The 27,930-nt window shown below is 44.4% G+C and overlaps 2 protein-coding genes, 1 long non-coding RNA gene, 1 other non-coding gene and 1 pseudogene across 18 annotated transcripts in view; 2 read left to right on the top strand and 3 right to left on the bottom strand.

The window, feature by feature from the left end:
- CENPJ (centromere protein J) overlaps positions 1-3,388 on the bottom strand; it is a 37,377-nt gene extending 33,989 nt beyond the window's left edge. For 4 of the 12 annotated variants that reach the window (XM_060394513.1, XM_060394516.1, XM_027973685.3 and 1 more), the window contains exon 1: positions 3,331-3,388. Coding sequence is in view for 3 of the 12 variants with exons in the window: in XM_027973683.3 (XP_027829484.1) it covers positions 546-710 (165 nt within the window). In the remaining 9 variants the exon portion in view is untranslated. Of the gene's footprint in view, positions 1-545 lie in introns of all 12 variants that reach the window. The other 8 variants (XM_027973683.3, XM_042254931.2, XM_027973686.3 and 5 more) reach the window with 4 other exon arrangements.
- Positions 3,389-4,215: 827 nt separating this feature from the next.
- On the bottom strand, positions 4,216-11,831 carry LOC132657301 (uncharacterized). Its single transcript, XR_009595270.1, has 2 exons — positions 11,746-11,831; positions 4,216-8,217 (listed from the first exon to the last, which is right to left on the bottom strand). It is a non-coding gene; the product is annotated as an uncharacterized LOC132657301 (long non-coding RNA).
- Positions 11,832-11,901: 70 nt separating this feature from the next.
- The window catches only part of PARP4 (poly(ADP-ribose) polymerase family member 4), a 74,935-nt gene continuing 58,906 nt past the window's right edge, over positions 11,902-27,930 (top strand). For 2 of the 4 annotated variants that reach the window (XM_042254928.2, XM_012184734.5), the window contains exons 1-9: positions 11,902-12,009; positions 17,155-17,287; positions 18,470-18,671; positions 21,140-21,209; positions 22,357-22,432; positions 23,190-23,303; positions 25,375-25,524; positions 26,027-26,164; positions 26,978-27,151. In XM_042254928.2, the coding sequence (XP_042110862.1) occupies positions 17,156-17,287; positions 18,470-18,671; positions 21,140-21,209; positions 22,357-22,432; positions 23,190-23,303; positions 25,375-25,524; positions 26,027-26,164; positions 26,978-27,151 (1,056 nt within the window). In that variant the 5' untranslated portion in view covers positions 11,902-12,009; position 17,155. Of the gene's footprint in view, positions 12,010-12,224; positions 12,395-17,154; positions 17,288-18,469; positions 18,672-21,139; positions 21,210-22,356; positions 22,433-23,189; positions 23,304-25,374; positions 25,525-26,026; positions 26,165-26,977; positions 27,152-27,930 lie in introns of those variants that run through there. The other 2 variants (XM_060394506.1, XM_060394508.1) reach the window with 2 other exon arrangements.
- TRNAG-UCC (transfer RNA glycine (anticodon UCC)) lies at positions 15,124-15,195 on the top strand. Its single transcript has one exon. It is a non-coding gene; the product is annotated as a tRNA-Gly (tRNA).
- LOC114116711 (antizyme inhibitor 1-like) lies at positions 19,713-21,017 on the bottom strand (annotated as a pseudogene).

Here is a 27,930-nt window from a genome sequence, read left to right as displayed (position 1 = left end):
GGAGCAGGATTCCCTGGTGGCGCAGTGGCAAAGAAAGTGCCTTTGCATGAGAGTTGGGTTCGATCCCCGGAAAATCCCCTGGAGGAGGAAATGGTAACCCACTCCATTATTTGCCTGGGAAATTCCATGGACAGAGAAGCCAGAGTCCATGGAGCCACAGAGTCAGACACGAATGAGCACAACACAACAACAAAAAACCTAAGGGAGTTAAAGCTCGTCTAAGTTATTTGATTACCAAAAGAAAAACAAGTCACTATCTATATCCACTACTACCCACTTTAACCATTTTCAATGCTTCTGACTGATGTCCAATACTGCTTCTTTGCCCAACCAGGGAAGCAGTGTTCCTCCTAGTTCCAGAACAAGTCACCACCACCCCAAGGCTTTATCTGGCACCGTCTCCTGTTGTCCCTTCCTCATCTTCCTATAACTCCCTTCTCACCCACGAGGCAGTCTCTCATCTGTATCCCCAGAGGTCTCTGACATCGCTATTTTGGCATTCCTCTCATTATTACTGGTATTTTGTTTTTGTGTTCATAACCTACCGAGTGAATCGTCCTACACTGTTGGTGGGAATGTAAATTGCTGCAGCAACTGTGGAGAATAGAATGGAGGTTCCTTAAATAAACTAACAACAGTGTTACCATATGATGGAGCAATCCCACTCCTGGGCATATATTCAGAGAAAACTCTAATTCGAAAAGATACATGCACCCCAATGTTCACAGCAGCACCATTCACAACAGCCAAGACATGGAAGCAACTTAAATGTCCATTGACAGATGAATGGATACAGATGTGGTCTATATATACAATTGAATATTAGTCATAAAAAAGAATGGAATAATGCCATTTGCAGCAACACAGATGGATCCAGAGATTAAATGATATCATTTATATGTGGAATATTTTAAAATGATACAAATGAAGTTATTTACAAAACAGAAACAGACAGACATAGAAAACACTTATGATTACCAAAGCAGATAGGAGGAGAATAGAAGTTCAGGATTAACAGAAAGAGCCTGTTGATGAAAGTGAAAGAGGAGAGTGAAAAAGTTGGCTTAAAACTCAACATTCAGAAAACTAAAATCATGGCATCTGGTCCCATCACTTCATGCCAAATAGATGGGGAAACAGTGGAAACAGTGACAGACTTTATTTGGGGGGGCTCCAAAATCACTGCAGATGGTGACTGCAGCCATGAAATTGAAAGACACTTGCTCCTTGGAAGAAAAGTTATGACCAACCTAGACAGCATATTAAAAAGCAAAGACACTACTTTGCCAACAAAGGTACATCTAGTCAAAGCTATAGTTTTTCCAGTAGTCACATACAGATGTGAGAGTTGAACTATAAAGAAAGCTGAGTGCCAAAGAACTGATGTTTCTGAACTGTGGTGTTAGAGAAGACTCTTGAGAGTGCCCTGGACAGCAAGGAGATCCAACTAGTCCACCCTAAAGGAAGTCAGTCCTGAATATTCATCGGAAGGACTAGTGCTGAAGCTGAAACTCCAATACTTTGGCCACCTGATGAGAAGAACTGACTCATTTGAAAGGACCCTGATGCTGGGAAAGATTGAAGGTGGGAGGAGAAGGGGCCAACAGAGGATGAGATGGTTAGATGGCCTCACTGACTCAATGGATATGAGTTTGAGTATACTCTGGGAGTTGGTGATGGACAGGGAGGCCTGGTGTGCTGCAGTCCATGGGGTCACAGAGTTCGACAGGAATGAGGGACTAAATTGAGGATTAACAGATACACATGACTACATATAAAACAGGTAAACAAGGATCTACAGTATAGCACAGGGAACTACACTATCTTGTAATAACCTAGAAAGGAAAACAACCTGAAAAAGAATATGTATGTATAACTGAATCACTTTTCTATTCACTTGAAACACAACACTGTAAATTAACTACACTCAAATTTTATTTAAAAAAAAAAAAAGCTAGAAAATTTTCCTCCCAGACTGACAAGTGCATTTTCCCTCCGAGACTTGTCTAGATGCACTGACAAAGGACATCACCATTGTGATGCAGCACTCAGACGTCTGCATCTGAAACAGAACAGGGCCCTGTGGTCCCTGCCCCGGCATCCTCAGCCTGCCAAGTTTTCTGTGGAAAAACTTCAGCCAAAGAATAATTTTATCAGAGAAGTAAGGAAAAGCAGAAGCAAAGACAAGCAAACAGGACAAAACAGTAACAGCTTAAGTCATTAAGCAAAATCAAAGGCCCTGTAGTTCCTTGTCATGGGTTAGTGACAATATTGCGAGCCATTCGGATAAGCTGTCTTGGAGAGACTAAAACTCCCACCAGGTGGAAGAAGTTAACTACATGATGACCAACCAGACACTAGCCATGACACAGCTGCTACAATTCTGAGACCTGGCCTTGAGAAAATGTGAACAAACCGACTCTGAACCTGAAGATTAACTGTACTTAAAACCATCAAGATGACCCCAATCAGAGGACCGTCATGACGGATTTCAAGATGACTGTCAGAGCTGACTGTGCTGTTTCTCCATGTAGGTGCCTCCATCCACCTAATGGAGGGGGTGGTGGGGAAGGTCCTATCTTCTTTCCACAAAACTTGCGTCTTTATTGGCTTTGATCAGTGAGCAGGTGGACCCCGCTTTGGGTAATACATCTTTCCTCCACCTATAAAGGAAACCTCCACCGCTTCATTTCAATTTCATTACTATGATCCTGAAAGTATATTTACTGTCAGCATGATGCATAGAAATCCTGTTTTTCCACCATAACCTGTTATTTATTATTGATACTAAGGCCTTGGTAAAGGGAGCATACTCAGCAAAATGCCTAGTACTATCAGCATGTGAACTCGGATTTTCTATTATCAAAATCTGTTTGAAACAAACAGACAGCCTTAAGACCTCCAAAAACTGCCACACAAGCATTCTTTAAAGCACCGGGGGAGGAGTTAAATTCTCTGCAACGCGAAGCAGAAAACGTAGATGCAAACAATTCAAACCCACCCTCGGGTCTTGAAAACCAATTGGTTGCTTAGGGAGGTGAATTTCTGGTCTCCCAAAGAACACGTCATTGAAACCCACCGACCCACAGCAAATCTTTCAAACCCACAGCTTTGAATAACCGCGGAACAGGGCACCCCGCACGGCCCCTCCACGACGAACGGCGCGCCCCCACCGGCCGAGCAGGTCCCTCCGCGCACCGCCGGCCCGCTTGGATTCAGGACGGCAAACTAACCAGCTCCTTAAGTCCCTCCCCACAAGAAGCCCCGCTCGGAGGCCGGGGCCCCTCAGGCCTCTCAAGCCAGAGCCGGAGCGGGGGTAGCTGCACTTACAAACCACCCGCCACTGCCGCCGCCGCTCCGCCCGCGGACCCAAAGGCTCCTGGAAAGTGTAGTTCCTTCGGCCCCTCTGCGCTTGCGCGAGCGCGCCGTCGGACACACGCAAACTACAACTCCCAGAGAGGTCCGCAAGACACCCGTTAGTGGGCACTCGCGGCCAGGCACCTTCCGCCCAGGTCTGGGCTCGGGGCCGGAGTTCAGTTCAATTCAGTCGCTCAGTCGTCTCCGACTCTTTGCGACCCCATGAATCACAGCATGATGATTCTGTGGGGGCCGGAGTAGTGGGCGGCTAAGCAGCGGGGAGATGGTTGCTGCAGAACACTTCCGGGTCCGATCGACCTTCTCCCTTGGCCTTTGAAAGCTTGCTGGCGCTCTCACGAGAAGTGAGTCTCCTCGTCCCCGGAAACATGAGGCTGCGGCTGTTCTGATTGGTGGAGGAAGGCTTTTTGCCAAGATTTCTTTCGTTTTTGTTGTCTTTGCCAGGCGGGACCGAGTAAAGGAAGGAAGGGCGGTCGGCCATACTATTTCATGGCAAAGACAACCTTGTGATGAATTCACTGCTTGTCTTTATGGCTTGTCTTTGCTGCCTAATGCGTAATTGGCTGTGTGCGCAGTGTTGAAACTATGTATTTTGAACACTGGCGTGCAAAGCTCGAAAACTGTTTTCTTAATTGCCATCGCAGAGTGCTGCGTAGAAGCGGACTCAACAATGCAAGGTACCATTGCGTACACAACTTTGGTTTTGTGCCTGTTTATAAATATTTAAAAAAATCAAACGAAGTGTCATTTGTAACAACCCGTATAAGAAAACAAACTAGCGCCTACTGCTGGCCCTGCACGACAGGGTAGGGCAGTAATGGAGAGACAGTAACAACTGCATGGGGCAAGGAATGATAACTTTATTCCAAAAGCCAGAAAACAGAGAAAATGGTATACTTGGGCCCCTAAAGAACCATGTTGGCAGAGTTAGACTTCCGACTTCTTTTGCAGTAAAAGCCTCCAGAGGCAGGGAAAGGCGGTAAAGTCACCTACTCCTGGTTCTTCTCAGCGTCTGTCCTTCCAATGAATTAACATATCTCCTTTCCTGCAGTCATTCAGGGGTGGGCCTAGTCAGGATGTTTCTAGTCAAGGAGCTTGAAATCGGGGGAAATATATATTTGGTACGAGTTCTACAAAAACAAAGGTACTTTAGCTAAACAAAGGTATTTTAGCTTAATACCAATTACCTGGAAGGCAGTGTTCCCAGAGATGAGTCATTATGTATAATTTAAGCTGGTAGGCAGAGGAACCAGCGATCAAATTGCCAAAATCTGTTGGATCATAGAAAAATCAAGAGAGTTCCAGAAAAACATCTACTTCTGCTTTATTGACTACACCAAAGCCTTTGACTGTATGGATCACAGCAAACTGTGGAAAATTCTTCAAGAGATGGTAATACCAGACTGACCACCTTACCTGCCTGCTGAGAAACTGCTATGCAGGTCAAGAAGCAATAGTTAGAACAGGACATGGAACAATGGACTGGTTCCAAGTTGGGAAGGGAGTACATCAAGGCTGTATGCAGAGTACATCATGCAGAATACTGGGCTGGATGAAGCACAAGCTGGAATCAAGATTGCTGGTAGAAATATCAATAACCTCAGATGTGCAGATGCAAAGATCTGCAGATAATAACCTTACGGCAGAAAGCAAAGAGGAACTGAAGAACCTCTTGATAAAAGTGAAAGAGTGAAGAAACTCGTTTGAAACTCAGCATTCAAAAAACTAAGATCAGAGCATCCAGCCCTGTCACTTCATGGCAAATAGATGAGGAAACAATGGAAACAGTGACATACTTTATTTTCTTGGGCTCCAAAATCACTGCAGATGGTGACTGCAGCCATGAAATTAAAAGACACTTGCTCCTTGGAAGACAAACTGACCAACGTAGACAGCAAATTAAAAAGCGGAGATATTTCTTTACCAACAAAGGACCATCTAGTCAGAGCTATGGTTTTTGCCAGTAGTCATGTATGGATGTGAGAGTTGGGCCATAAAGAAAGCTGAGCACCAAAGAATTGATGTTTTTGAACTGTGGTGGGAGAAGACTCTCGAGAGTCCCTTGGATTGCAAGGAGAGTCAACCAGTCCATCCTAAAGGAAGTCAGTCCTGAATATTCATTGGAAGGACTGATGCTGAAGCTGAAACTCCAGTACTTTGGCCAACTGATGTGAATAACTGACTCACTGGAAAAGACCCTGATGCTGAGAATGATAAAAGGTAGGAGGAGAAGGGTATGACAGAGGATGAGATGGTTGGATGGCTTCACTGACTTGATGGACATGAATTTGAGCAAGAGTTGGTTAGCAAGGAGTTGGTGATGGACAGGGAAGCCTGGCATGCTGCAGTCCTTGGGGTTGCTCAGAGTCAGACACAACTGAGCGACTGAACTTTCTGAAGCTGGTAGGCAACATCTTTTTAGTGATTAATTTGTATAGACTATGAAAAGGTTCTTTCCTATTACACTACCACTGAGTTAAAGATAATTTTAAAAAAAACAGGGATTTCCCTGGTGATCCGATGGCTAAGACTCCATGCCATCTGTAGGGAGCCCAGATTGATCCCTGGTCAGGGAACTAGATCTCACATGCCACAACTAAAAGAATCCACATACTGCAACCAAGACCTGGTGCAGCTAAATAAATAAAAACATATATTTGTTAAAAGATTACTTTAAAGACACTTCATAAAATTGGACTTCCCAAAAGTGTTTTGCTAGCTACTTCAAAAATAGTCCTTCTTCCTGAAATCATGGTTTTCATTTTTTTTTCTTTTTTAAATTATGGATGAAGAAGTCAAAGCCCAAGACTTCCAAAGTCACACAGCTAGATACCACACAAGGAACCAAATGCTCATCCTCATTTATTGTAGTCCTTTAGCTTGAAAGCTTGCCCAAAAGTCTTATTTTTTTTTAAGTGTGTATCTTTTTAAAATAGTCACAATATTTCCTACTTTTTTTGCCTATATTTTATTCCTCTATTTTTATTCTAATTCAGTCTAAGTATCACATTGGTTATTGGTTGAATAAATTAGTCTTTTACTACATTCAAGTCTTAACTGACTTTTCAGTCAGTTCGGTTCAGTCGCTCTGTTGTGTCCAACTCCTTGTGACCTCATGAACTGCAGCACGCCAGGCCTCCCTGTCAATCACCATCTCCCGGAGTTCACTCAAACTCAAGTCCATGAAGTCGGTGATGCCATCCAGCCATCTCATCCTCTGTCATCCCCTTTTCATCCTGCCCCCAATCCCTCCCAGCATCAGAGTCTTTTCCAGTGAGTCAACTCTTCGCATGAGTTAGCCAAAGTAGTGGAATTTCAGCTTTAGCATCATTCCTTCCAAAGAACACCCAGGACTGATCTCCTTTAGAATGGACTGGTTGGATCTCCTTGCAGTCCAAGGGACTCTCAAGAGTCTTCTCCAACACCACAGTTCAAAAGCATCAATTCTTCAGCGCTCAGCTTTCTTCACAGTCCAACTCTCACATCCATACATGACTACTGGAAAAACCATAGCCTTGACTAGACGGACCTTTGTTGGCAAAGTAAATCAATGTTATATAAATGCTCACCTGTAGCCCAGGTGCCCACTAAGCTTAAAGGTTCTTAAAATCCATTACAAGGTGGAAGAGGGAGAGGGGAGGAACTGCCAGATACAATGAAAAATATTGCATCAAGTCTTGCTGTAGAGAAAAGTCAGACTAAGTGCTAACCCACAAGGGATTTTAGCCACAAATTATCCATTCTGATACAATCTTTTATGTCATCACTGGAGGCAGGAGGGCACTGTAATATAATGGCTAATGGCCCATGCTTTGGAGTCAGGCAGCCTGGGATTAGAGGAGTTCTGTTCTCAGAAACTGTTCTCATCTGCAAAATGGGGATGATAATAACACACTTGGCCCTCCCAACTGTGGTTCCACGTCTGCGGATTCAACTCAACAGAGATTGGAAAAACAGCAGGGAAAAAAAAAATTATATGAATTTTAAAGAGCAAAACTTGAATTTGTTGTGCACCCACAATTATTTACTACATGGACAGAAGAGCCTGGTGGGCTACAGTCCATGAAGTCACAAAGAGTCAGACAACTGAACAACTAACAGTAGGCCTGAACACTATAATTATTTACATAGCATTTACATGTACTAGGTATTATAAGTAATATAGAGGTGATTTCAAGTATAGGGAGGATCTAAGTAGGTTACATGCAAACACTATTAATTTTATATGAGGGACTTGAGCATTCAGGGATTCTGGTATCCATGGGAGTCTTGGAACCAGTCCCTCATGCAAACCGGGACACAACTGTGTCTGCTTCATAAAATTATCAACAATGTTACATCAAAAGAATATGTCTAGGGAGTTCCCTAGTGGTCCAATGGTAGGTTAAGAATTCGCCTACTAATGTAGGGGATGTGGGCTCAATCCCTGTCAGGAAACTAAGATCTCACATACATAAACCCTTAGGGCCTTAACTAGAGAGAAGCCTGTGTGCCAAGGAAGAGCCCTGCATGCCACAGCTATGACTTGACACAGCTGTACATAAGTAGTAAAAAATACATATATTTTTATACATGTAAAAGTATGACACTTACCATGTGGTAAAAATTTAGGAAATTTTTTCACTTTTTAAAAACCACCAGACCGAAGTATGACTGGCATACAAAAAGCTATATATAATACATATAACTTGATGAGTCTAGAGAAGTCCTCACCCAAGAAGCCATCATCACATCTATACCATAAACAAATCCATCAAGGCACTTTCAATTTTATGACTTCCAACTGTTGACGAACTCAGTTTGTCTGCCAAAGTCCAGCTCGATAGGTCATGTCAGATGGTTCTGCAAGATATAAAAATAATATGTAATTCTCAAGTCATTTGGTAAGAATACTATTTTAAGAATACTATTTTAATTGGGCATGAAAAATCTTTGGAGAGTTGAGGAATTTTCTTTGCTAGCTATGATAGGAGTGACCGCTCTGTCCAGAAAGGACAGAATTTCAGGTCTGGCTGTGGGAGGCTTCCCATGCTGATGCTGTCCAGGCTAGAACAGGTGACCCCAGCAAGGGATAGAGGGGCCTGAGAGATGCGAGTACCCAGCCTCTAAGCAAAGGCAAGAAAAGCCACAGCCCACTTTATCCATGGGAAGTAGAGTTCTTCTCTAAGGTCCTAAGGCTCAGATTTCCAGAATGTTACCTCAGTAAGAAAATTTCTAACTACGTTGGATGCAGAAAGACATCTTTAAAAAAAAAAAAATCTTGTCATTTTAATATGGATAGAACTAGTGCTGGTGGGTTGGGCTTGCAGCAAAAGGTCATGGAAACCTGTGAGTCTAAACAATGAAGGGATTATCACATGCACTATATTCTAGAATGTCCGAGCAATAATGTGGAGTAGATAATAAAGAGAATTCTAGCCTGAATCTGCTGGGATCACAGCAGAGCAATACAATGATAGTTAATTAAGACTTTACTGTAATTATCGTCTGATGGTTCTTGACACATTCTATGGGTTTTTATGCTTCAGATCAACTTGCAGCATTCTATGCGTTTTAAATGTTTTATTACACATTTTTAAAGCAGCACATTTACCCTTCAGAAATAAGATTACTGATTCCAGGGAGGGGAGATCAAGATGGCAGAGTAGGAGGACACAAAGTTTGCCTACACTTACAAACATATCAAAAATACATCTACATGTGGAGCAATCCTCACTGAAGACAAATTGGAGACAGACAGCCTTGTAAAACCAAGCCTGTAAGAAAGATCCACACAGAATCAAGTAGGAAGGGAAGAGAAGTAATTGGCTCAGGACCTGCACCCTGGAAGGGGACACAGAAGAGGAGAGAGATGACACAGGCTTTCCTGGGGAGGGGTCAGTTTTAGCCACTATTGGGCATCCTAGTCCTGGTGTCTGACACTGGGAAGACATACCCCTTAGGTGGTGTGAAAACCAGTGGAACTAATAGGAAGGCTGTAAGAACCCTAGACTCCACTTGTGAGGGACATACACAAGCCTGCTTACTCCAGAAACAAGGGGAAGCAGACCGACGCTGCCTGGGTTCTGGCTGGTTTCCTGGGACCGCCCCAGCACACAGCCCAGCACACCCCCACAGCTCCATGTTAGGTAAAGGTGCAGCACCTGAGGCGACTGCAAGACTGTGAGGCATAGAACAGGCTGAGACCCCTAAACTGGGTAGGGGAGGCATCGGTGCACTTGCTGAGGAGCGCATCAGAGGCAGCGCAGCTCTGACTGGTGCTGCAGCCCATGCCAGCCACCTGCTCTAATCCCCCCTGCTCCAGCCCTGCGCTCTTGAGAGCAAAAGAAGGGTCGGTCCTGTGCAGGATCCTTGCAAGGGTGTGCAGACCACCCAAGTTAAGCCTCCTCGGATCAGTTCCTACCCTCACCCTATTTAAAGAACCAGGTCGCCCCAGCTCCTGGAGCAGGGACACCTGATGTTTGTTTTCATGTCCTCTTACTGTAGCACAAGTCTGACCTCATCAATTTCTATCGATAAGGAGTCCAAGGGGATTTCCGTAGTCATACAGTGGGTAGAAATCCACTTGCCAATGCAGGGGACACCGGTTCCCTCCCTGGTCTAGGAAGATCCCACATGCCTTGTAGCAACTAAGCTACAACCAGAGAAACCACCACAATGAGGAGCCTGTGCACCACAACAAAGAGTAGCCCCCCTCACTGCAACTACAGAAAAACCCACGCAGTAGCGAAGACCCAGTGCAGCCAAAGATACAAATAATAAAAACAAACATTTTAAAGAGAGTCCAAGGACCCCGGACTATAACATTTATACATCTACTTTTTTGTTGTAAACCTTTGACTATCTTCTAGGATCTGGTAAGGTAGTTTCTGACAGGTTTTGTCAAGTTTTAAAAGATGTTTCAAAAATAAATTTAAGAAACTGTTTTGGGACTTCTCTGGTAGTCCAGTGATTAAGACTCCGAGGTTCCACTACAAGGGTATAAGTGTTTGATCCCTGGTCAGGGAACTAAGCCCCCAAATGTTGCCCTACACAGTCCCCCCAAATTGTTTTGGGATAGGGATGGACCTTGTACCATTTTTGCTGATGTCAGCTAAATTGATTCTCACACAATCTTGTAAGGTAGGGGCCCCCAACCTCTGGGATCTAATGCCTGATGATCTGAGGTGGAGATGATGTAATGATAATAGAAATAAAGTGAACAATAAATGTAATTCACTTGAATCATCCCACCCCTTCTGCAGAAAAACTATCTCCCATGAAACTGGTCCCTGGTGCCAAAAATGTTGGGGATCACTGCTGTAAGGTAGCTTGTCCATAATCCCCTGGGAATTAAGTAGTAAAGTCAGGATTCAAATCCATATTCTTGCTACATCTTTTTTATTGCCATTTTATTTACTATTTTCAGAATTTTATTATTTCCCATTAGGTCTGTCTAGTCAAAGCTATGGTTTTTCCAGTAGTCACTATGGATGTGAGAGTTGGACTATAAAGAAAGCTGAGTGCCGAAGAATTGATGCTTTTGAACTGCGGTGTTGGAGAAGACTCTTGAGAATCCCCTGGACTGCAAAGAGATCCAACCAGTCCATCCTGAAGGAAATCAGTTCTGAATATTCACTGGAAGAACTGATACTGAAAATGAAACTTCAATACTTTGGCCACCTGATGTGGAGATCTGACTCATTGGAAAAGACCCTGATTCTGGGGAAAGATTGAAGGCAGGAGACGTGGACGACAGAGGATAGGATGGTTGGATGGTATCACCGACGCCAAGGACATGAGTTTGGGTAAACTCCGAGAGTTGGTGATGGACAGGGAAGCCTGGCGTGCTACAGTCCATGGGGTCGCAGAGTCGGACAAAACTGAGTGACTGAACTTATCGCCCCTCTACTCAGTGAGTGGCCAGCCCCTCCTTTCTGGAATGGCAGATTGTTGTTGTCCTTGTTTAGTCCTTAAGTCCTGTCTGACTCTGTGCGACACCCCCGTCCCACCCCCCCCCCTTCCCCTTGGATTGCAGCCCTTCAGGCTCCTCTGTCCATGGGATTCTCCAGGCAAGAATAATCGGAGTGGGTTGCCATGCCCTCCTCCTCCAGGGGTTCTTCCCGACCCAGGGATCGAACCCCTGTCTCCACAATTGGTAGTCCGATTCTTTACCGGCTGAGCTACCAAGGAAAACACATATTTCTAATTACTCAGTAACACTACCAAGAACTACAAACTCTCAGAATCCTGCACTAAAATTAGCCTCATGTTTCCCCAATCTCAAATCCTCTCGAAATTGTTCTTTTCCCGCTCCGGAAAACTGCCCTTCTTCCTCAAGCAGTACCACCACCGCTTTCCCCAAACTACGAAGTTTGGAGTTCTCCTCACAGCCCAAATGCCGCCTGAAACATGAATCCGAGTCCTGACGCTGGAAGACCGCACGCAGTCCTGTCGCCGTCCGCGGCGCTATCCACGTCCGCCGTGCGCGCTGCGGCCAGTCCAGGGCGGCGCCGGAACCCCAGAACCCGCGGCGGGGGCGCGCCCGGAACCAGGAAGGGCCTGGACCCGGGAGTCCCAAGTCCTGAAGGCCTGGGAGTCAGAAGCCGAGAACTCAGGGGCGCCAGCGCCCGAGTGGGCCGGAGCCTCAGGCAGGTGCGTGGGCGCCGCTGCGGGCAGTCAGCTGAAGGTCCGGGGGTGAGGCCGGCAGGGGACCGCGCCGACCGTCCGGGGAGGGCCGGTCCCCTCACCGCGGCGGCCGCCGCCGCCGGCCAAGAAACACCCCCGCTGCCGGGTGCCTCGGCGTGTCCCCAGCTCGCAAAAGTGAGCCGATGGAGATAGAACTTAGTTTTTCCTTGGGTGGGGTTTTTTTTTTTTTTTTTTGGATAGTTTTTTCTTGTTTCCAATGTGCTAAACAGGCTTTCTCCTGAAAGTTAGGTTCCAGAGAAAGAAACTTGCCTAATACTGCATTTTGGTGACTAATCAGGGAATGTAGCCCGACCTGGCGAGTGACAGGGAGCCCCGGACGGAAACACGGAAGGTACCTGTGAATCCAAAGTGGAAAGCCCGGAAATGAGTAGCTGAAGGCTCGGGAAAGCGCACGGACGTGGGTGCAAAGTCTCAGCTCCTTAGAACAGGCGGCTGCGTGTCCTTTGCCATTGCAGGGGTTTTAACAGTCCCTTTAGAGATGGGCGGAATTAATGACATTTGAGCCCAGAAATGCAGGTAGTGTCAGAAGGGTTTTGGGTTTGGTTTTGTTTTTTTTTAATACTCCTAAGCTTAAATTCCGGCTTCCCTGGTGGCTCAGATTGGAAAGAATCCGCCTGCAATGCAGGAGACCCAGGTTCAATCCCTGGGTCAGGAAGATTCCTCTGGAGGAGAGCATGGCAACCCACTCCAATATTCCTGCCTGGAGAATCCCCATGGACAGAGGAGCCTGGCGGGCTACATGAGGCCACAAAAAGTATGACAGGACTGAGCAACTAAGCACAGCACACAGCAGGCTTTCATTCAGGCTTGGAAGAGTTTATAGTTAGCAATTGTTTGCTGAATGCCTGCTGCTGCTAAGTCGCTTCAGTCGTGTCCTACTCTGTGAGACCCCATAGACGGCAGCCCACCAGGCTCCCCCGTCCCTGGGATTCTCCAGGCAAGAACACTGGAGTGGGTTGCCATTTCCTTCTCCAATGCATGAAAGTGAAAAGTGAAAGTGAAGTCGTTTAGTCGTGTCCGACTCTTAGCAACCCCATGGACTGCAGCCTACCAGGCTCTTCCATCCATGGGATTTTCTAGGCAAGAATACCGGAGTGGGTTGCCATTGCCTTCTCCTGTTGAATGCCTACTGTGTGCCAAAAGATGTCTAGATTCCAAGGATATAAAGATGACCAAGGACCAGCTGTTCACATAGGCTTGCCATCCTGGAGACACTGATAGAGTGCAGGCCTTCCCATGATTACAGAGAGATGTGTGATTAAAGCCACTGCTGTGGGCTCTTGAAGTGAAGGGAAAGTATTAGTCCCTCAGTCCTGTCCAACTCTGTGATACCATGGGCTGTAGCCTGCCATGCTCCTCTGTCCATGAAATTCTCCAGGCAAGAATACTGGAGACTCTTACTGTTCCCTTCTTCAGGGGATTTTCCCTACCCAGGGTTTGAACCCAGGTCTCCTGCATTGCAGGCAGGTTGTTTACTATCAGAGCCATCAGGGAAGCCAGGGGAGGAAATGCCAGCTGTAAAGATGCCAGATTGGGTGGCAGTGAGCCTCTTGCTCCCAGATGCATCCATAGTTTCTAGATAGAGACAGGATTTGTGAGGGGAGTGCTAGAGTTTCTTCAGACCTGAAGCTGAACTGGGCCTGATGGGTAGAAGACACCCAGAGCTCACATACAACAGAGCAGTCTCCAATGAAGATGTGAGATTGAGTTCATGTAGAGAAAGTTTGAGAAGAAGATCTTGACAGGTGGTGTATGTCTGTCAGGAAACTGCTCACAGGAGAAGAGGCAGGTGTTTGAGGGAGACTCCAGACAGAACCTGCAGGAAGACAGGAGTCAAGGCCAGACTTAAGTTTCACAAAACTTAGTGTTAGTCTCTCTCCTGCCCATGCAGCCTCTGCTGTACCAGAGGAAGCTCACTGCCACCCAATCTGGCATCTTTACAGCTGGCATTTCCTCCCCTGGCTTCCCTGTTGGCTCTGACAGTAAACAATCTGCCTGCAATGCAGGAAACCCGAGTTCAAACCCTGGGTAAGGAAGATCCCCTGAAGAAGGAAATGGCAACAGTCTCTAGTATTCTTGCCTGGAGAATTCCATGGACAGAGATTTATTAATATGTTTAAAATCTGTATATTCTGGTTTCACAGTGTGAATGTACTTAATGCTACTGAGCTGTATGCTTAAAAATGATTATTGTTCAGTCATTCAGTCGGACACGACTCTTTGCAGCCCCATGAACTGCTTCCCTGTCCTCCGTCTCCCAGAGTTTGCTCAAACTCGCATTCATTGAGTCGGTGATGGCATCCAACAATCTCATCCTCTGTTGTTCCTTTCTCCTCCTGTCTTCAGTCTTCCCCAGCATTAAGGGTCTTTTCCAATGAATCTGCTCTTTGTATCAGGTGGCCAAAGTGTTGGAGCGTCAGCTTCAGCACCAGTCCTTCCAATGAATATGCAGGGTTGATTTCCTTTAAAAATGATTAAAATGGTAAATTTTAGGTTAGGTATACTTTGTGCTAGTTATGTCCAACTCTTTTGCAACCCCATGGACTGTAGCCCGCCAGGCTCCTCTGTCTGTGGAATTTTCCAGGCAAGAATACTGGAGTGGATTGCCATTTCCTTCTCCAGGGGATCTTCCTGACCCAGGAATCAAACCTGTGTCTCCTGCATTGCAGGTGGATTCTTTACTGCTGAGCCACCAGGAAAGCCCATGTATACTTAACCACACAGGAAAAAAAAATGTATAATGAACAATTTTAGATAACCAAATACCTGATGACAGAGTAGGAGTTAAATAACAGAAAGCTTATGCACCACTACAAATTCTTTCAAAGAACATTTAGTGCCATAGGAAAATTCTCATGAAAAGTTAGAGAAACTGTCCATAAACTTAAAAAAACAATATGAATAAATAACATTTTATAAGAATACTGTACAAAATAGTAATGATATGGGGAAAATAATACCAAAAAGAAATATCGCAGTATCAACAGTTGCGGTTGTTTCTGGATGGAGGGATCACAGGTGCTTTTTCTTTAATACATGTGTGCTATATACACGTGTGCAGAGTTGGTGGTATAGTGGTGAGTGTGGCTGCCTTCCAAGCAGTTAACCCAGGTTCGATTCCTGGCCAACACAGTGTTCTCAGTGTTGGAGACTGAGAGCAAGGTGGATGAACCTGAATAGCGTAGTCTCATATCTTTCACAGTATCTATCAGCATTCTTGTTTGTACATAGTGCTAATTATGAATCCATCTGCATGTGAAAGACAGTCAACACCTGTGAAGTTATGGAGTTAGTAAACATTAATGCCGCTGAAAGGCAGAGTTAAATCCAGGCACTTCTGTTTAACCAGATCTTAGACCATGTAAGAAACAAGAAATGTGAAGCCTTAGTTTGTTGATTGTTGGGCAGACACCACTAGGTCCTGGGTGTGATACACCAGTGTGAGTGGCGGCAGTGGGAGGGTCCTGGGGAGAGGAACAGTTGTGTGGAGGCCCTTAGGGTTTGCCAACCTGAAGAAAAACCACCTTGGCCAGGATGAGGCTGCGAGGAGGCCATGCTTTGAACTCTGACAGGAAAATTGAATTTCATTTGAAGCATAATTTTCAAAATAAAATGGTGGTTCATGCTTCAGTGTGGCGAAGGAATGAGAGGCACAGGGGAGCAGAGGTTGGCAGGAAAGGGAAACAGGTTCCACTGCTGGGGGTGAGGGGAGGTTGTGGGGGGTAGGGGTTGCTATAGGGGTGGGAGGGAGCCTGGCTCCAGGGATGGGGGGAACAGGAACAGTTGCCTATGGCAGGTGCCCATGGCAAGTGGGGCCTTGACCTAGGACCGCACCCCGGTGGGGGCTGGCCAGGAGGAGATTGGACATGTCAGGGGCCCACGCTGAGACCCAGTAGACCTGTGCTAAACTGGGGGTCGTTGGCACACAGGTGCATTCTGGGTCTCCCATGGGCACTACGGCCCAGCAGAGGGCCTAGGGTGGGACTCCAGCCAGGGAAACCCAGCGATCAAGGGCAGGTGCAGCGGGGGAGGCCATCCTGAGAGGTTACCTGCTCACTGACCATCTTCAACCCAGTGGGACCCGCAGACTTCTGGAAAGTACCAGCTCACTGTGGACAAGCTCTCAGAGAGACTCCAGGTTCAAAGCCTGACAAATAGCTACTGTCTATTAAACCCAGTATCTCACCATTCATTAGTTTATTATTAAATACACATAAAAGTTCTTTCAGTTAAAAATATGTTTATTTTTCTTAGAAGTAATTCTTTTTTTCTATGTCATATCTAAAAATAACAGTATTTTTATTACTAATGGTTCAAATTTTTTTCCCCACAATGGTTTTACAGAAACTTGTGTAACTAATGAGTCTCTTTAAGTTTAGAGAAGAATTATATGTAAAAATTCATGGCTTCACTGTCACATAATCATAGTTTTTAATTTAAAAATAAATGCTTCTATGGTATTAAAATGGGCTTCCCTCATAGCTCAGTTGGTAAAGAATCCGCCTGCAATGCAAGAGACCCCGGTTCAATTCCTGGGTCGGGAATATCCACTGGAGAAGGGATAGGCTACCCACTCGAGTATTTTGAGGTTTCCCTTGTGGCTCAGCTGGTAAAGAATCCACCTGCAATGCAGGAGACCTGGGTTCGATCCCTGGGTTGGGAAGATCCCCTGGAGAAGGGAAAGGCTACCCACTCCAGTATTCTGGCCTGGAGAATTCCATGGATTATACAGTCCATGGGGTCGCAAAAAGTTGGACACAACTGGGCGACTTTCACTTTCATTGTCTTAAAACACACCCATTTATAACTGAAATATGCTACATTTTCATTAAGATGAGTATCATGAGTCTATGCAAAAAGATCTTGGGGTGTTACAGTATTAGCCACAAAAATTAGAAACCAACATACAATTTACAAATTTGGATAATGTTCAGATTCTGTGATTATAACATGATTGCAATATCTTTCCTAAAAAAATAACGTCCAACTGCCCCACAGTTTTCCTGTAGAACAATTCTAAATTCACTGTCGACTGTATTCACTGGAAAGAGAATCCTTAAGGACTCTGACTTGAAACTTTTTTTCCTACAGGATGACTGTGGGAATCTTCGCAAACTGTACCTTCTGTTTGAAAGTCAAGCACTTAACTCGTCAACAGAAGAGAAAACTACAAACTGATATTAAGGAAAATGGTGGAAATTTTTCCTTTTTATTAAATGCTCAGGTATTTTCAAATTTTATGACAACTGTATGATAAACATTGTGCGTTACCTGAGGGTAAGTCATGGTTAGAAGGGCAAGCAGAGGAAATCGGCAGCAGGAGAAAGCCAGAAAAGGCAAGAGAAAGTGTGCAGTTGTTTCCAGTTTTCACTGTTGTGGACAGTGGTGTGCTGGATGTTTTCCTGTCCCATCCTTTCTTTAGTTATTTCCTTAAGGGTAAAATGAGCAGTTCAAAGGCGTTCATTATTTATTTTAATTTGTTTATAATTCTATCAATTTATTTTTGAATAAATATGAAGTATCTACACATTGTAGAATATCTAAAAAGCAAAATAATAATTTAACTTATTTCCCACCATGGTTCCCGATTCTGGAGCTGCTCTCTGCATAGACAGCACACACGAGGACGCATGAGTGCACATGAGCACACAGCTCTGTTTCAGCCCAGACACAGAAAACACACATTCTACACTTACTTTTCCACTTCACAATTTTGAGAGATCATTCCTCACTGTCATGTATCAAACTACTTCCTTTGTTATAGTACCTGGTGTGCACATTTCAGATGTTTATATATATTGAAAAATAATGTCCAAAAAGATTGCAAAGTTTCTAAAATTAGAGACCATGTTGGCATTCTCTACCCAGAAAATGGACTGAGAATAGGCAAGAATTATTCACCCATCCACAGAGATGGTGAGATAGGTAAAGTCATGTGATTCTGCCTAACTGGTGGCAAATTGGGACATTTCATTTCTGACATTCACAGGCAAAGTATTAAATGCCAGAGAAGCACCCAGTACCTCCTGGCTGGAACAGAATGTGCCTCGTAGAACAAGCAGGTTCCCTGTGGGCTGTGGTCCAGGAAGTGGCAGGTGGAGTCGGCTCCCCCAGTGACCCAGAGGGAAGCGCAGCCTAGGGGCAGGCCCTGCATTTCAGGCCTGGGGTCTAACAACTGGACTTCAAGTTTTACTTTTTATGATGAGGTAGTTAGTTGGTTAATTAATTATGGTACACCCATATCCATACTGTGTTGATTTTTTAAAACTTTTATGTAACTAGAGATTGTCATTCATAAGAGTTTTATAAATCTGAGAAATATTAGTACCAATGGGGTGAAAAACAGGTACAAATAATTTATTTAATTTTTGTTTTTACTAATGCATAATTACTTGTTTTTTCTCAGTGCACACATGTAATCTTAGACAATGCTGATGTTCTGAGCCAGTATCAGCTGAAGTCTATTCAGAAGAACCATATTCTTATTGCAAACCCAGATTTTGTATGGGAATCTATCAAAGAAAGGAGACTGCTGGATACAAAGATTTATGGTCCCAGTGAGTCACTGGACATCACATCAGCTTCCAAAGAAGAATGGAGCAGCTCTAGTAAGTATTTCATGTCAACTGCCTAATGTATTGGGCTTCCTTGGGACTTCCCAGCTGTCGATAGTGGTAAAGAACCCACCTGGCAATACAAGAGATGTGGGTTTGATCCCCGGGTCAGGAAGAGCCCCTGGAGAAGGAAATGGCAACCCATTCCAGTATTCTTGCCTGGAAAATCCTATGGTCAGAGAAGCCTGGTGGGCTGTAGTCCACGGGGTTGCAAAGAGTCATACACAACTTAGCGATTGAGCATACACACTTAATGTATTAGAGTTTCTACAGTAAACATTTAGGTTTATCAAAGATATTATTGACAAAAGATTATCCAAATACTATGAAACTAAGCAGGCTTCTTGTCATCCCAGAAAAGGGTCAGCAAACTAGTGAAGGGCAAAAGACTACTTTAGCAATAGAAATAGATTTCTCAATATTCTGTCTGGTACACTCAGATTCAAAATGACTACAAAAACACTGGTAATCTCAGAAAGCTTGATGTGTAATTTTTTAATCTGTTCAAAATTTTATTGTCATACAAAGGCTGCATTAGTAAATACAACAAATACTATGAGGCAATTTTACATTTATTAAACTATTGTTCAAAGCATAAATTTACACATTGTATATACACTGAACATATCTGCTGAAGTCAGCACTGGTCTTCCACTGACATTTGATACATCTTAGTGAAAGATGTTGACTTTACAAGATTTTTTAATGTGAATCCTTAATATGAAAACTTGTACTATTTGTATATAAATTGTTTAATGGGGAATCCAGTGAGTAGGCTTCCATCACCATGACATCCTCCATTTTGTTGCATATTTAATTTTAAATGCATATAAGGTAGGGCAAAGTGTCAAGTTTAAATCTGAACACATTACCTAAATCTCCCAATTACCCACAGTGAATTATAGATGAAAGCTGGTTTGTTCTGGTCCCAAACACCTAATACTAATGGTTTTTGTTTGCAAGAGAATTAACAGAATAAAATTGTTCACATTGTTCCACACTGGAATGTAGACTAGACAAACTTCACCTGCTACTTCAGATCTTTCTAAACAAAGTGCTGACGCCTGTTGAAGTGGAGAAGTTGTCTTGGAGGCTTGGCTGAGTGGGTGAAGGCACAGAGAAGAGCTTTCATCATTGTGTCCAAAGTGATTGCAGCATCCTCCCCTCTTGCCAGTCACTGAATGACATCCTGTGATAAATGGCTGGCTCTGAAAAAGCATTCAAAGCAGATAATTTGTGGAAAGAGTCTGCTTCCATGCTATCAGAGAAAAGCCAGCCTCCCATATTCAAGAAGAGAGTTTTCCACAGTTTAATCAAGCTCATCACAGGATGGACCTCATGGGCTGCTTGTAAACTTCATCCTTGTATTTCTTGTGAATCTTCGGGATGGTATTTAAGTCCTTAGACAGTTTATTTGCAAAAGAACCATAAACCCCATCATTCAGATAATACACAAAGTCTGGCTCATCACTTCTGGTATTTTATATTCCAAAGAAAAATGTATCGCTTTCAATAGCTTTCTTTTCAATGATGTTAATAGCAAATGTAAAGGCAGAAGACAGCTAGTATCTTCTAGGTCCTGAAGTTGTCTTAACGCTAGATCCTTCTGGAAATTGGAACATCCAGCACCGGGCTGGCAACATACAAACCTCTTTCAGCTGAAGTTTAGTTCCTGTGACCGTCCCCCCTTCCCCTGTCTACAACGTATAGCATGTTCATTGTGAGGCTGAGTTCTGCAGCCACGACACACACTGGGCATCTGATAGAGCGTGGGTGTTTACTTGAGAGTCTTTGCAGGCCCTTGAAACATGAAATTTGACCTCAGTAATTTAGACACCAAGTTCCTTAGCACATTCAAAAAAAACACCTATTGTTCTTCAGGGTAGTGCCACCCTCAGTGTTACCTTCTGCTGCAGTAGGTAGTGAGACCTCAGAGAAGGGGAGATGCGGCAGGGCTGATCCACACCCACAGCAGCATACATCAGGCCTGCAGACTGGAGCTGCGTGGACGGTGCCAGCGCCCCCAGACCCAGGACAGGAGAACCAAGTGAGCCTCACAAAGTACAGTCTAAATTACAAGTCTTTTACGTCTCCTGCATTGGCAGGCAGGTTCTTCACCACTAGCGCCACCTGGGAAGCCCATAGCTAATTTAAAGTGAAAGTGAAAGTCACTCAGTCCTATCTGACTCTTTGCAACCCCATGGACTGTATAGTCCATGGAATTCTCTAGGCCAGAATGCTGGAGTGGGTAGCTGTTCCCTTCTCCAGGGGATCTTCCCAAGCTAGGGATCAAACCCAGGTCTCCCACATTGCAGTTGGATTCTTTACCAGCTGAGCCATAAGGGAAGCCCGTAGCTAATTTCAGGACACCTAAGAAAACATAACAGCATGGCAAGGTTTATTGTTAACTAACTGTAATATATATTTGAGTATTAAACATGCTTTGTTTGTTTTAATTCTAGGAATGGAAATGAATGATTCTTCATTGCTGGACAGTTCCACAGAAGGGGAGAACACTGTTGAACTCACTAAGTAATCTACTTCTGATCTTTAAGACTTGACATAGTTTGTGAAATGTTTCGTAAACCTCAATATTAAAATGCTATTAGTACATCAGTATTTTTATAGTATTTTAATTTATCTTGCTTATCTATTAAGTTTTTAGTTATTCACTTACCATAGTGATAATTATTTTTATCTTATCAGTATTATATGAGACTAGATGTAATTGTTAGATTGATTTTAAAAAAGAAAAACCACTGGAGATGAGATTTGGGCAGTCTGCTCTTTCTGTTACCTTCCTGAACATCGTTCAGAGTAAAGACCATTCATTAATCTCTACCTGATACTTTAAAAGACCCTGATACTGGGAAAGATTGAAGGCAGGAGGAGAAGGGGACAACAAAGGATGAAATGTTTGGATGGCATCACCAACTCAATGGACATGAGTTTGAGCAGGCTCTAGGATTTGGTGATGGAAAGGGAAGCCTGCCGTGCTGCAGTCTATGGGGTCACAAAGAGTCAAACATGACTGAGCAGCTGAACTGAACTGATATTTTAAATAAATAAATAGAGATAGAAATAACACAACCTTACCCAAATGACTTATATGAGTCTAAAGTTCTATATGGCCTCTTAAAGTGTACATACCCTCAGCTGCAGTGTCATTTAAACATCATAGTTGATCCCACTTTATTGTTAATCTTCATGTTACAAGAGAGAACAAATATCAAAAATAAAAATACAGACTATGAGAAATCTGATACCCTTAATTAATTACTTTGTCAATTAGCTAATTTATTTTAAAGAGGACTTGAGTGTAGTCTGGAGAGGTATGGGTCCCTCTTGAGTGACCGGCTTCCAAGGGCCAGAGCCCAGGGTGAACACAGGTTCCCCTGCCCCCATCTCTTTGACACATGTCACCCCGCCCTCTGCTGCAGACTCACAGCACTCAGAGCTCTAGAATTGTGTACAGAAGGGATCAATCCATTCTCTCCACAGGACCTTGTTGCCATCTTTACACAGGACCTTGTTGCCATCTTTAGAATATCTAAGGAGGTGTTAAGAACTTATAATATATTTTGTATGGCATTAGGAGAGCTATAAGAAAAATTTTATGAAAAGTCTGTTTAATCTAAAGCTTCATTTTAATGTTAAAATTGTATTATATAAATTTCAGGTTTTATGCAGAGGATGTTGAAATTCCTCATTTTCCTCAAGATTTTGAAGTTGCAAAATATAACATCTTGGAAAAAGTAAGAGTCTAATTTCTAGTTGAGGGAACAAAGCTGTTTGAAGTCTTCTGATTATTTTTCCTGTTTGATAATTTTCCCATTTTTGAAAAATTATGCATTTCCTGAATAAATACTCCTTAATATATGAGTTGATTTTTAATAGTAAAAAACTTCACATTTAAAATGTTTGACTTTAGTGTTTTTATTATAAAAGAAATGCATGCTTATAATAAAATATAATAATATAAATAGCACAAAAACTTACATTAAAAAATGTACATTAAAAAATGAAGATACTCCTCTCTGTTAACAGTTTCTTGTATTTTAAAAGAGTAGATTTCACACCAAGTATTTACACTATGTTGAATTTCCATTATTTTTCATTAAAAAGAAAAACAAAAATCTTTTCCTCTCACATCGTATAAATGCAAAGTAACAGTAGCATTTAAAATGATGCTCCATTTATATTTTTAAGATACTTTAATAAAATGTAACTTGAAAATAACATTTCCTCTGTGATTAAGAAAATGTGAAAAGTGGGATGGTTTAAACATATACATGTATATTTATAACAAAAATCCCAGAAGGAAATATAGAAAAATAATAATGATTACATATCTGTAGTAGGACTCCAGATGATTTTTATTTTCTATTTACTTTCTAAATTATATCTGCAAATGATATAATTTGTATCAGGTTTATAATCAACATTTTTAAATGGCATGTGTGGTTTGTTATTTAGTGAATGCAGCTTATGAAAGAGCAACGTGTTTTCCAGGTTGTGACAGAGGGAGGTAAGGAGACCGCTGTGGTGGAGCTGCATTGCCTCCAGGGCCCTGGGGAGCGTGGCTTTCTGATATGCACACACTTCCTCCTGGCCACCAGCACCCAGGTAAGGGCTTTGTGGTGACACGTACGTTTTTATTGTCCACCTTGTTGATAGCGAATTTGGTAAAAACTGGTCAGTTGAACCAGCCAATCCATTAGCGTCTCTCTTTTTAGCTAGTACCATTTTGAAAAGTGGAGAGGTGCTCTTTTGGGATATGGAGGTGAGGAGCCAGGAGAACATTCCCTGGGGTGCGGGTTCCTGCTCCTGCTCTGAGTTACTTACAGAAACGTTCCTAATGTTTGTACCTTGGCACTGGATCCCTTCACTCACTTCATTAAACACCTACTCTGTACCAGGGAGGTGCCTAGAGGCCACTCCTAGTGTGAGGTGAAAAGACAACACACCCACCCTTGGAAATTGGGAGGGACAGCAAATCATGGTCCCGCCCCCGCCGTGACTCAGCTGCTACTGAAATGTGTGTGAAGTGCCTGGGCTCAGGGACAGCAAGCGGGGCTGCCCGTGCCCATGACCTTCTCGAGGTCAATGTCAGGTCAAGGGCAGGGTTCTGACCTAAGACAGGTAGGGAAAAAAACAACCCAGAGCCTACACCTGAAGTTCCAAGTAAAGCCTGCAGCCCTGTCAGAGTCTTCTGTGAGACACTAACTGACCAGAGGCTCACAGGCTCCCTTTCGAGTGACCACACAGTGGTTCTCTCGGGCTCAGGACACCCCCACTTCACCCATTCCCCACAGTAGGGGTCAGCTGTCGTCTAGGAAGGAGACATCTCAGGTCCCAGACTGCTGGTGATGCCCCTGGGTTCCTGATGCCCGGCAGGGAGACAGTTACACAGTCTTGGGCCCAGGGCTCAGGCTGGCCATCTGTCGCGTGTGTACACTGCTGACCTCCAGTCCTGGTATGGGACTCCATTACCCAAGTAGTTCTGCCAAATATTACAGCTGGTATCCCACACCTGTCAAGATTCCATGAGGACATAAAAGATTAACCCAAGGTCAAGTGTGTCCAAGAAGGAGAAAGACGTTGTTAACCTACCCAAAAATGTAGACCGTGTTTTGTGGAGAATTTAGGTATGTGGGTGAAAAGTAAGTAAAAATCAAGTTGAAAACCAGGTAGAATGTGTCAGAGCTGCTTCTGCTTTCCCAGCCTCCCTCCCCCAGCCTGGCCCTTCTGCTCCTGGGTGAGTCTGTTCCCTCAACGGGTATAACCTTCCCTGATGAGACAGACAGCTTCTCTGGCCCTTGTCCTTTGTTAATCCATTGTGGTAGAAATCTTCCAAAATTAGGTTAAATTTTACCTTTTTTTATTTTTTTTTTTGTAAAAATTTATTTTATTGGATCTTGGCCCTTGTTCATCTTTGTTTTTAATTTGCCCTGCTTGAATGGAGTGACATGGACATAGTATGTGTCCTGCGGCCAGTGGGGCAGGGTTATTGGCCGCATATGATCCAGCCCTCATGCACAGCCTGCAGGGTCTCCACATCCCCACTGGGCAAGCCCTCCATGTTCACTGAGGTTGGGATGGGGCAGGATTTGGGGAGGACAGACACCCCATCAGGACAGCGGGAGTGACCACAGTGTTTGCCTCTGCCTTTGTCTGTGTGACCTGCCAGCACCTTTCCCTTTCTCCTTGGCTAGGCCAGTCCTTTGATTTAGGCTGTGCCTGTCTGTAACAATGCCTCATCTCTGAGGTATTTTTCTTTCCTCGCCTCACCCGGTTTTTCTCATTTCTGGAAGGCTAGAAGAAGCCAGACTTCAAAGCAGGGTAGGATGGTGTGTAAGGTCAGATTCTGGGCTCTGAATACGTGTCCTGAGGCTCTTTCGTGAGTCCAGTGGGAAAGCCTTCTTTCCCACTTGACTTGCCTCTCAAACTTTCCCCCCAACTTGCAGGTTTTAGGCTGTTTTGTCAAGAATTAAAAATGTTAAGTAATTCCTTGAAATACTAGTTTCTCAGCTCCGTTACAGCAGGAAACTGGCAGCAGCGCCATGTCTGTGACCCTATTCCCCCACCCCCACCCCCACCCCCACCGCGGCACCCGGCTGGTGTTCAGCAAAGGTCGATGTGCTAATAGGCTTCTGTGAGCTCCTGTCCTGACACTGCTACATGCTGTAACTTACAGACCAGGAAGCAGTCCTCTGTGAAGAAAACTTCTGCAGACGCAAGTGAATACTATGAGAATTATATTGAGGAACTGAAGAAACAAGGCTTTCTACTGAGAGAACATTTTACACCCGAAGCAACCCAGTTAGCATCTGAAAAACTGCAAGCAGTAAGCTTGATTTCTACATATTCTTCTGTATTACTGATTAAATAGATTAAACAGAAATGTTTTCTTCATGACAAATGAAAAGCTGGCAAGAGACGAGAATAGGAGTTAAAAGAGAGGAAGAGGGGCCCACAGAGAGGCTCAAAGTCGAGTGGGGAGTGAGTCCCAGGACGAGTCACAGACCTTCCAGCTTCCCAGAGATTTCACTGGGAGCCAGGCCAGGAGCCAGGCCAGGTCCTCAAACCCTTAATGCCACTTGATCTTTAATGCCACAGCAGGCCTAAAGAATTGCAGGGTGCAGAAAAAGGCAGGAGGGACAACAGCATGAGGGTAAAAGAGGGTCGAGAGAGGAGGACAAGGAGCAGGGACAAGTTGGGAGGGGCCCAGCGTTAACAGTCACTCTCTCCTGGGATGACATGGGCTGTTTCCTCTCACACCTTTGTTCATCTCAGGTTTAAAAGGGCACACTCATGAACTCTTTGTGGGTGTTTCTCTGTGGTTGCAGTTGCTTTTGGAGGAGGTAATAAACTCAAATTCCCTGAGCCCGGAGGTGAGCGGCTTGGTGGAGATGCTCTGGACAGAAGCCCTCGGCCGCCTGGAGGACACGCTGCTGAGACCCGTGGGCATGATAAGCCTGAATGACGTGAGTGCCGTGTCCTGGAAGCAGGTTCTGCCAGGCAAGCCTGCCTTCTGCTTGTGGCTTAGAGGCCTGTGCCTCGTCTGAACCAGACTCCCGCTGTGCTGCTGCTCTTCTTCTCGCACTGGAGAGAGGGGCGCGAGGGGCGCTGCTGGGAAATGGGCTTCCGAGGAAGAGTCCCATCTGCAGCATCAGCCTTGGGAGCAGCGCAGGGCAGGCCTGGGACATGGGCACTGTGGGTCCTCAGGGAGAGGTACAGACCACTCACTTCAGAGTGACTGTCTTGAGCCTTCAACCATGTGGGGAAGGGCAGGTGCACCTGCAGCCATCAGGAGGCTCTTCTTGATTGTGTACAATTGAAGGAGCAGGTGAAGAAGGTGTTCCCAGGGGTAGAGCATGTGTGGCTGCACTAACACATTGAAATAACTCATGGAGAAAGTAATGGGATCAAGTCCAAAGGCGCTTGTGTGATAAAAAAGGTGTTCTGGTGGGCTTCATGCCTGAGTGTGATCCAGATGTCTTCCTAAATGTCTCATGTGGAAGGAAGTCCCCTAGTGAGAGCTCGTCTCTGTGGATGCGGACATGGATGCAGACACGCTGCCACTGAAGACTCTGGTTCCCTCCTCTAGTTAAGCCCGTCCCACTTTGGAAATGAGATGCATTTTCAAGAGCATCAAGCTTGCTTTGTACATGTCCAGTCGAAAGCTAATAGTCATGATGTATCTAAGAACCATTTTAAGTATTTTTATACAAGTTACTTTACTTTTTCTAGATTATCAAGTTAAATTTTAATAATCATGTGTCATCTTCTATTTAAAGGTGAGCAAGGCAGAGGGAATTCTCCTCCTGGTAAAGCAAGCAATGAGAAATGGAGAAACACAGGAGCAACTGCAAACGTTGCTGACCGAGTTCTACAGATTAATCCCTCACAGAGCTGCTGTGGCTGAGAAGGTCAGCCTGAGCCTGCTGGCCAAGAAGGAGGACCTGTGCCAGGTAAGCCTCTGCACCTTGGGGTTCAGTTTACACTTTGTGGGGACAGGGGAGAGGGATCTTTCACATCTGACTGAGATAACACTGGATCACAAAATTTGGCTCTCAAGATTCCTGAAAAACAAACAGTTGAGCCATTTGGGGGTAATTGAGGTCCTTACGGAAGTTACCTGAATCACACTCCCAAAAGAGCCTGTGTTGGAAGAGTGGTGCAGAAGCAAGTGTTTAGAATTGTTACGCTGGGGACTTTCCTGACGGTCCAGTGGTTAAGCATCCACCTTCCAATGCAGGGGATGTGGGTTCAGTGCTTGGCCTTGGAACTAAGATTGTACCTGGTCCTAGGCAATTAAGCCTGCACGCCATATCTAGAGAAGCCTGCAAGGAAGACCCAGCACAGTCCCCCCCCGACACACACACACATACACTCAAACACACACAAAAAGAATTTTCAAAATTGCTATGTTGTGAAATGACTTTCCGGATCAGGAGATAAGTAGGATTATTTCCTAGAAGAAACAGAAAGCTGCTCCTGACTTGAACAATGAGGAAGCTTGTCACCCTGTAGGACGAGAAGTGCAGCTGTGGGGTGGCCACAGGTCCAGTTCACTCAAGGCTGCGACCTCACTGGAGCCTGGCCTCTTCCCACCTCTGTGCTTCCTGCAGGAATGGCTCCCCCGCCCCTGCCAGCTCCCCTTCCCATCAGCTCACAGCATCGCTCCTAGATGGTTTCTTCTTATGTCTCTTGGAGGATGCCCCCAGTACCCTCTTATTTTTCTTGTTTT

The sequence above is a fragment of the Ovis aries genome, chromosome 10 (assembly GCF_016772045.2).
Source record: "Ovis aries strain OAR_USU_Benz2616 breed Rambouillet chromosome 10, ARS-UI_Ramb_v3.0, whole genome shotgun sequence".
NCBI lineage: Eukaryota > Metazoa > Chordata > Mammalia > Artiodactyla > Bovidae > Ovis > Ovis aries.
Note: the sequence above shows the minus strand (reverse complement) of the source record. Positions and strands in the feature narration are given on the sequence as shown.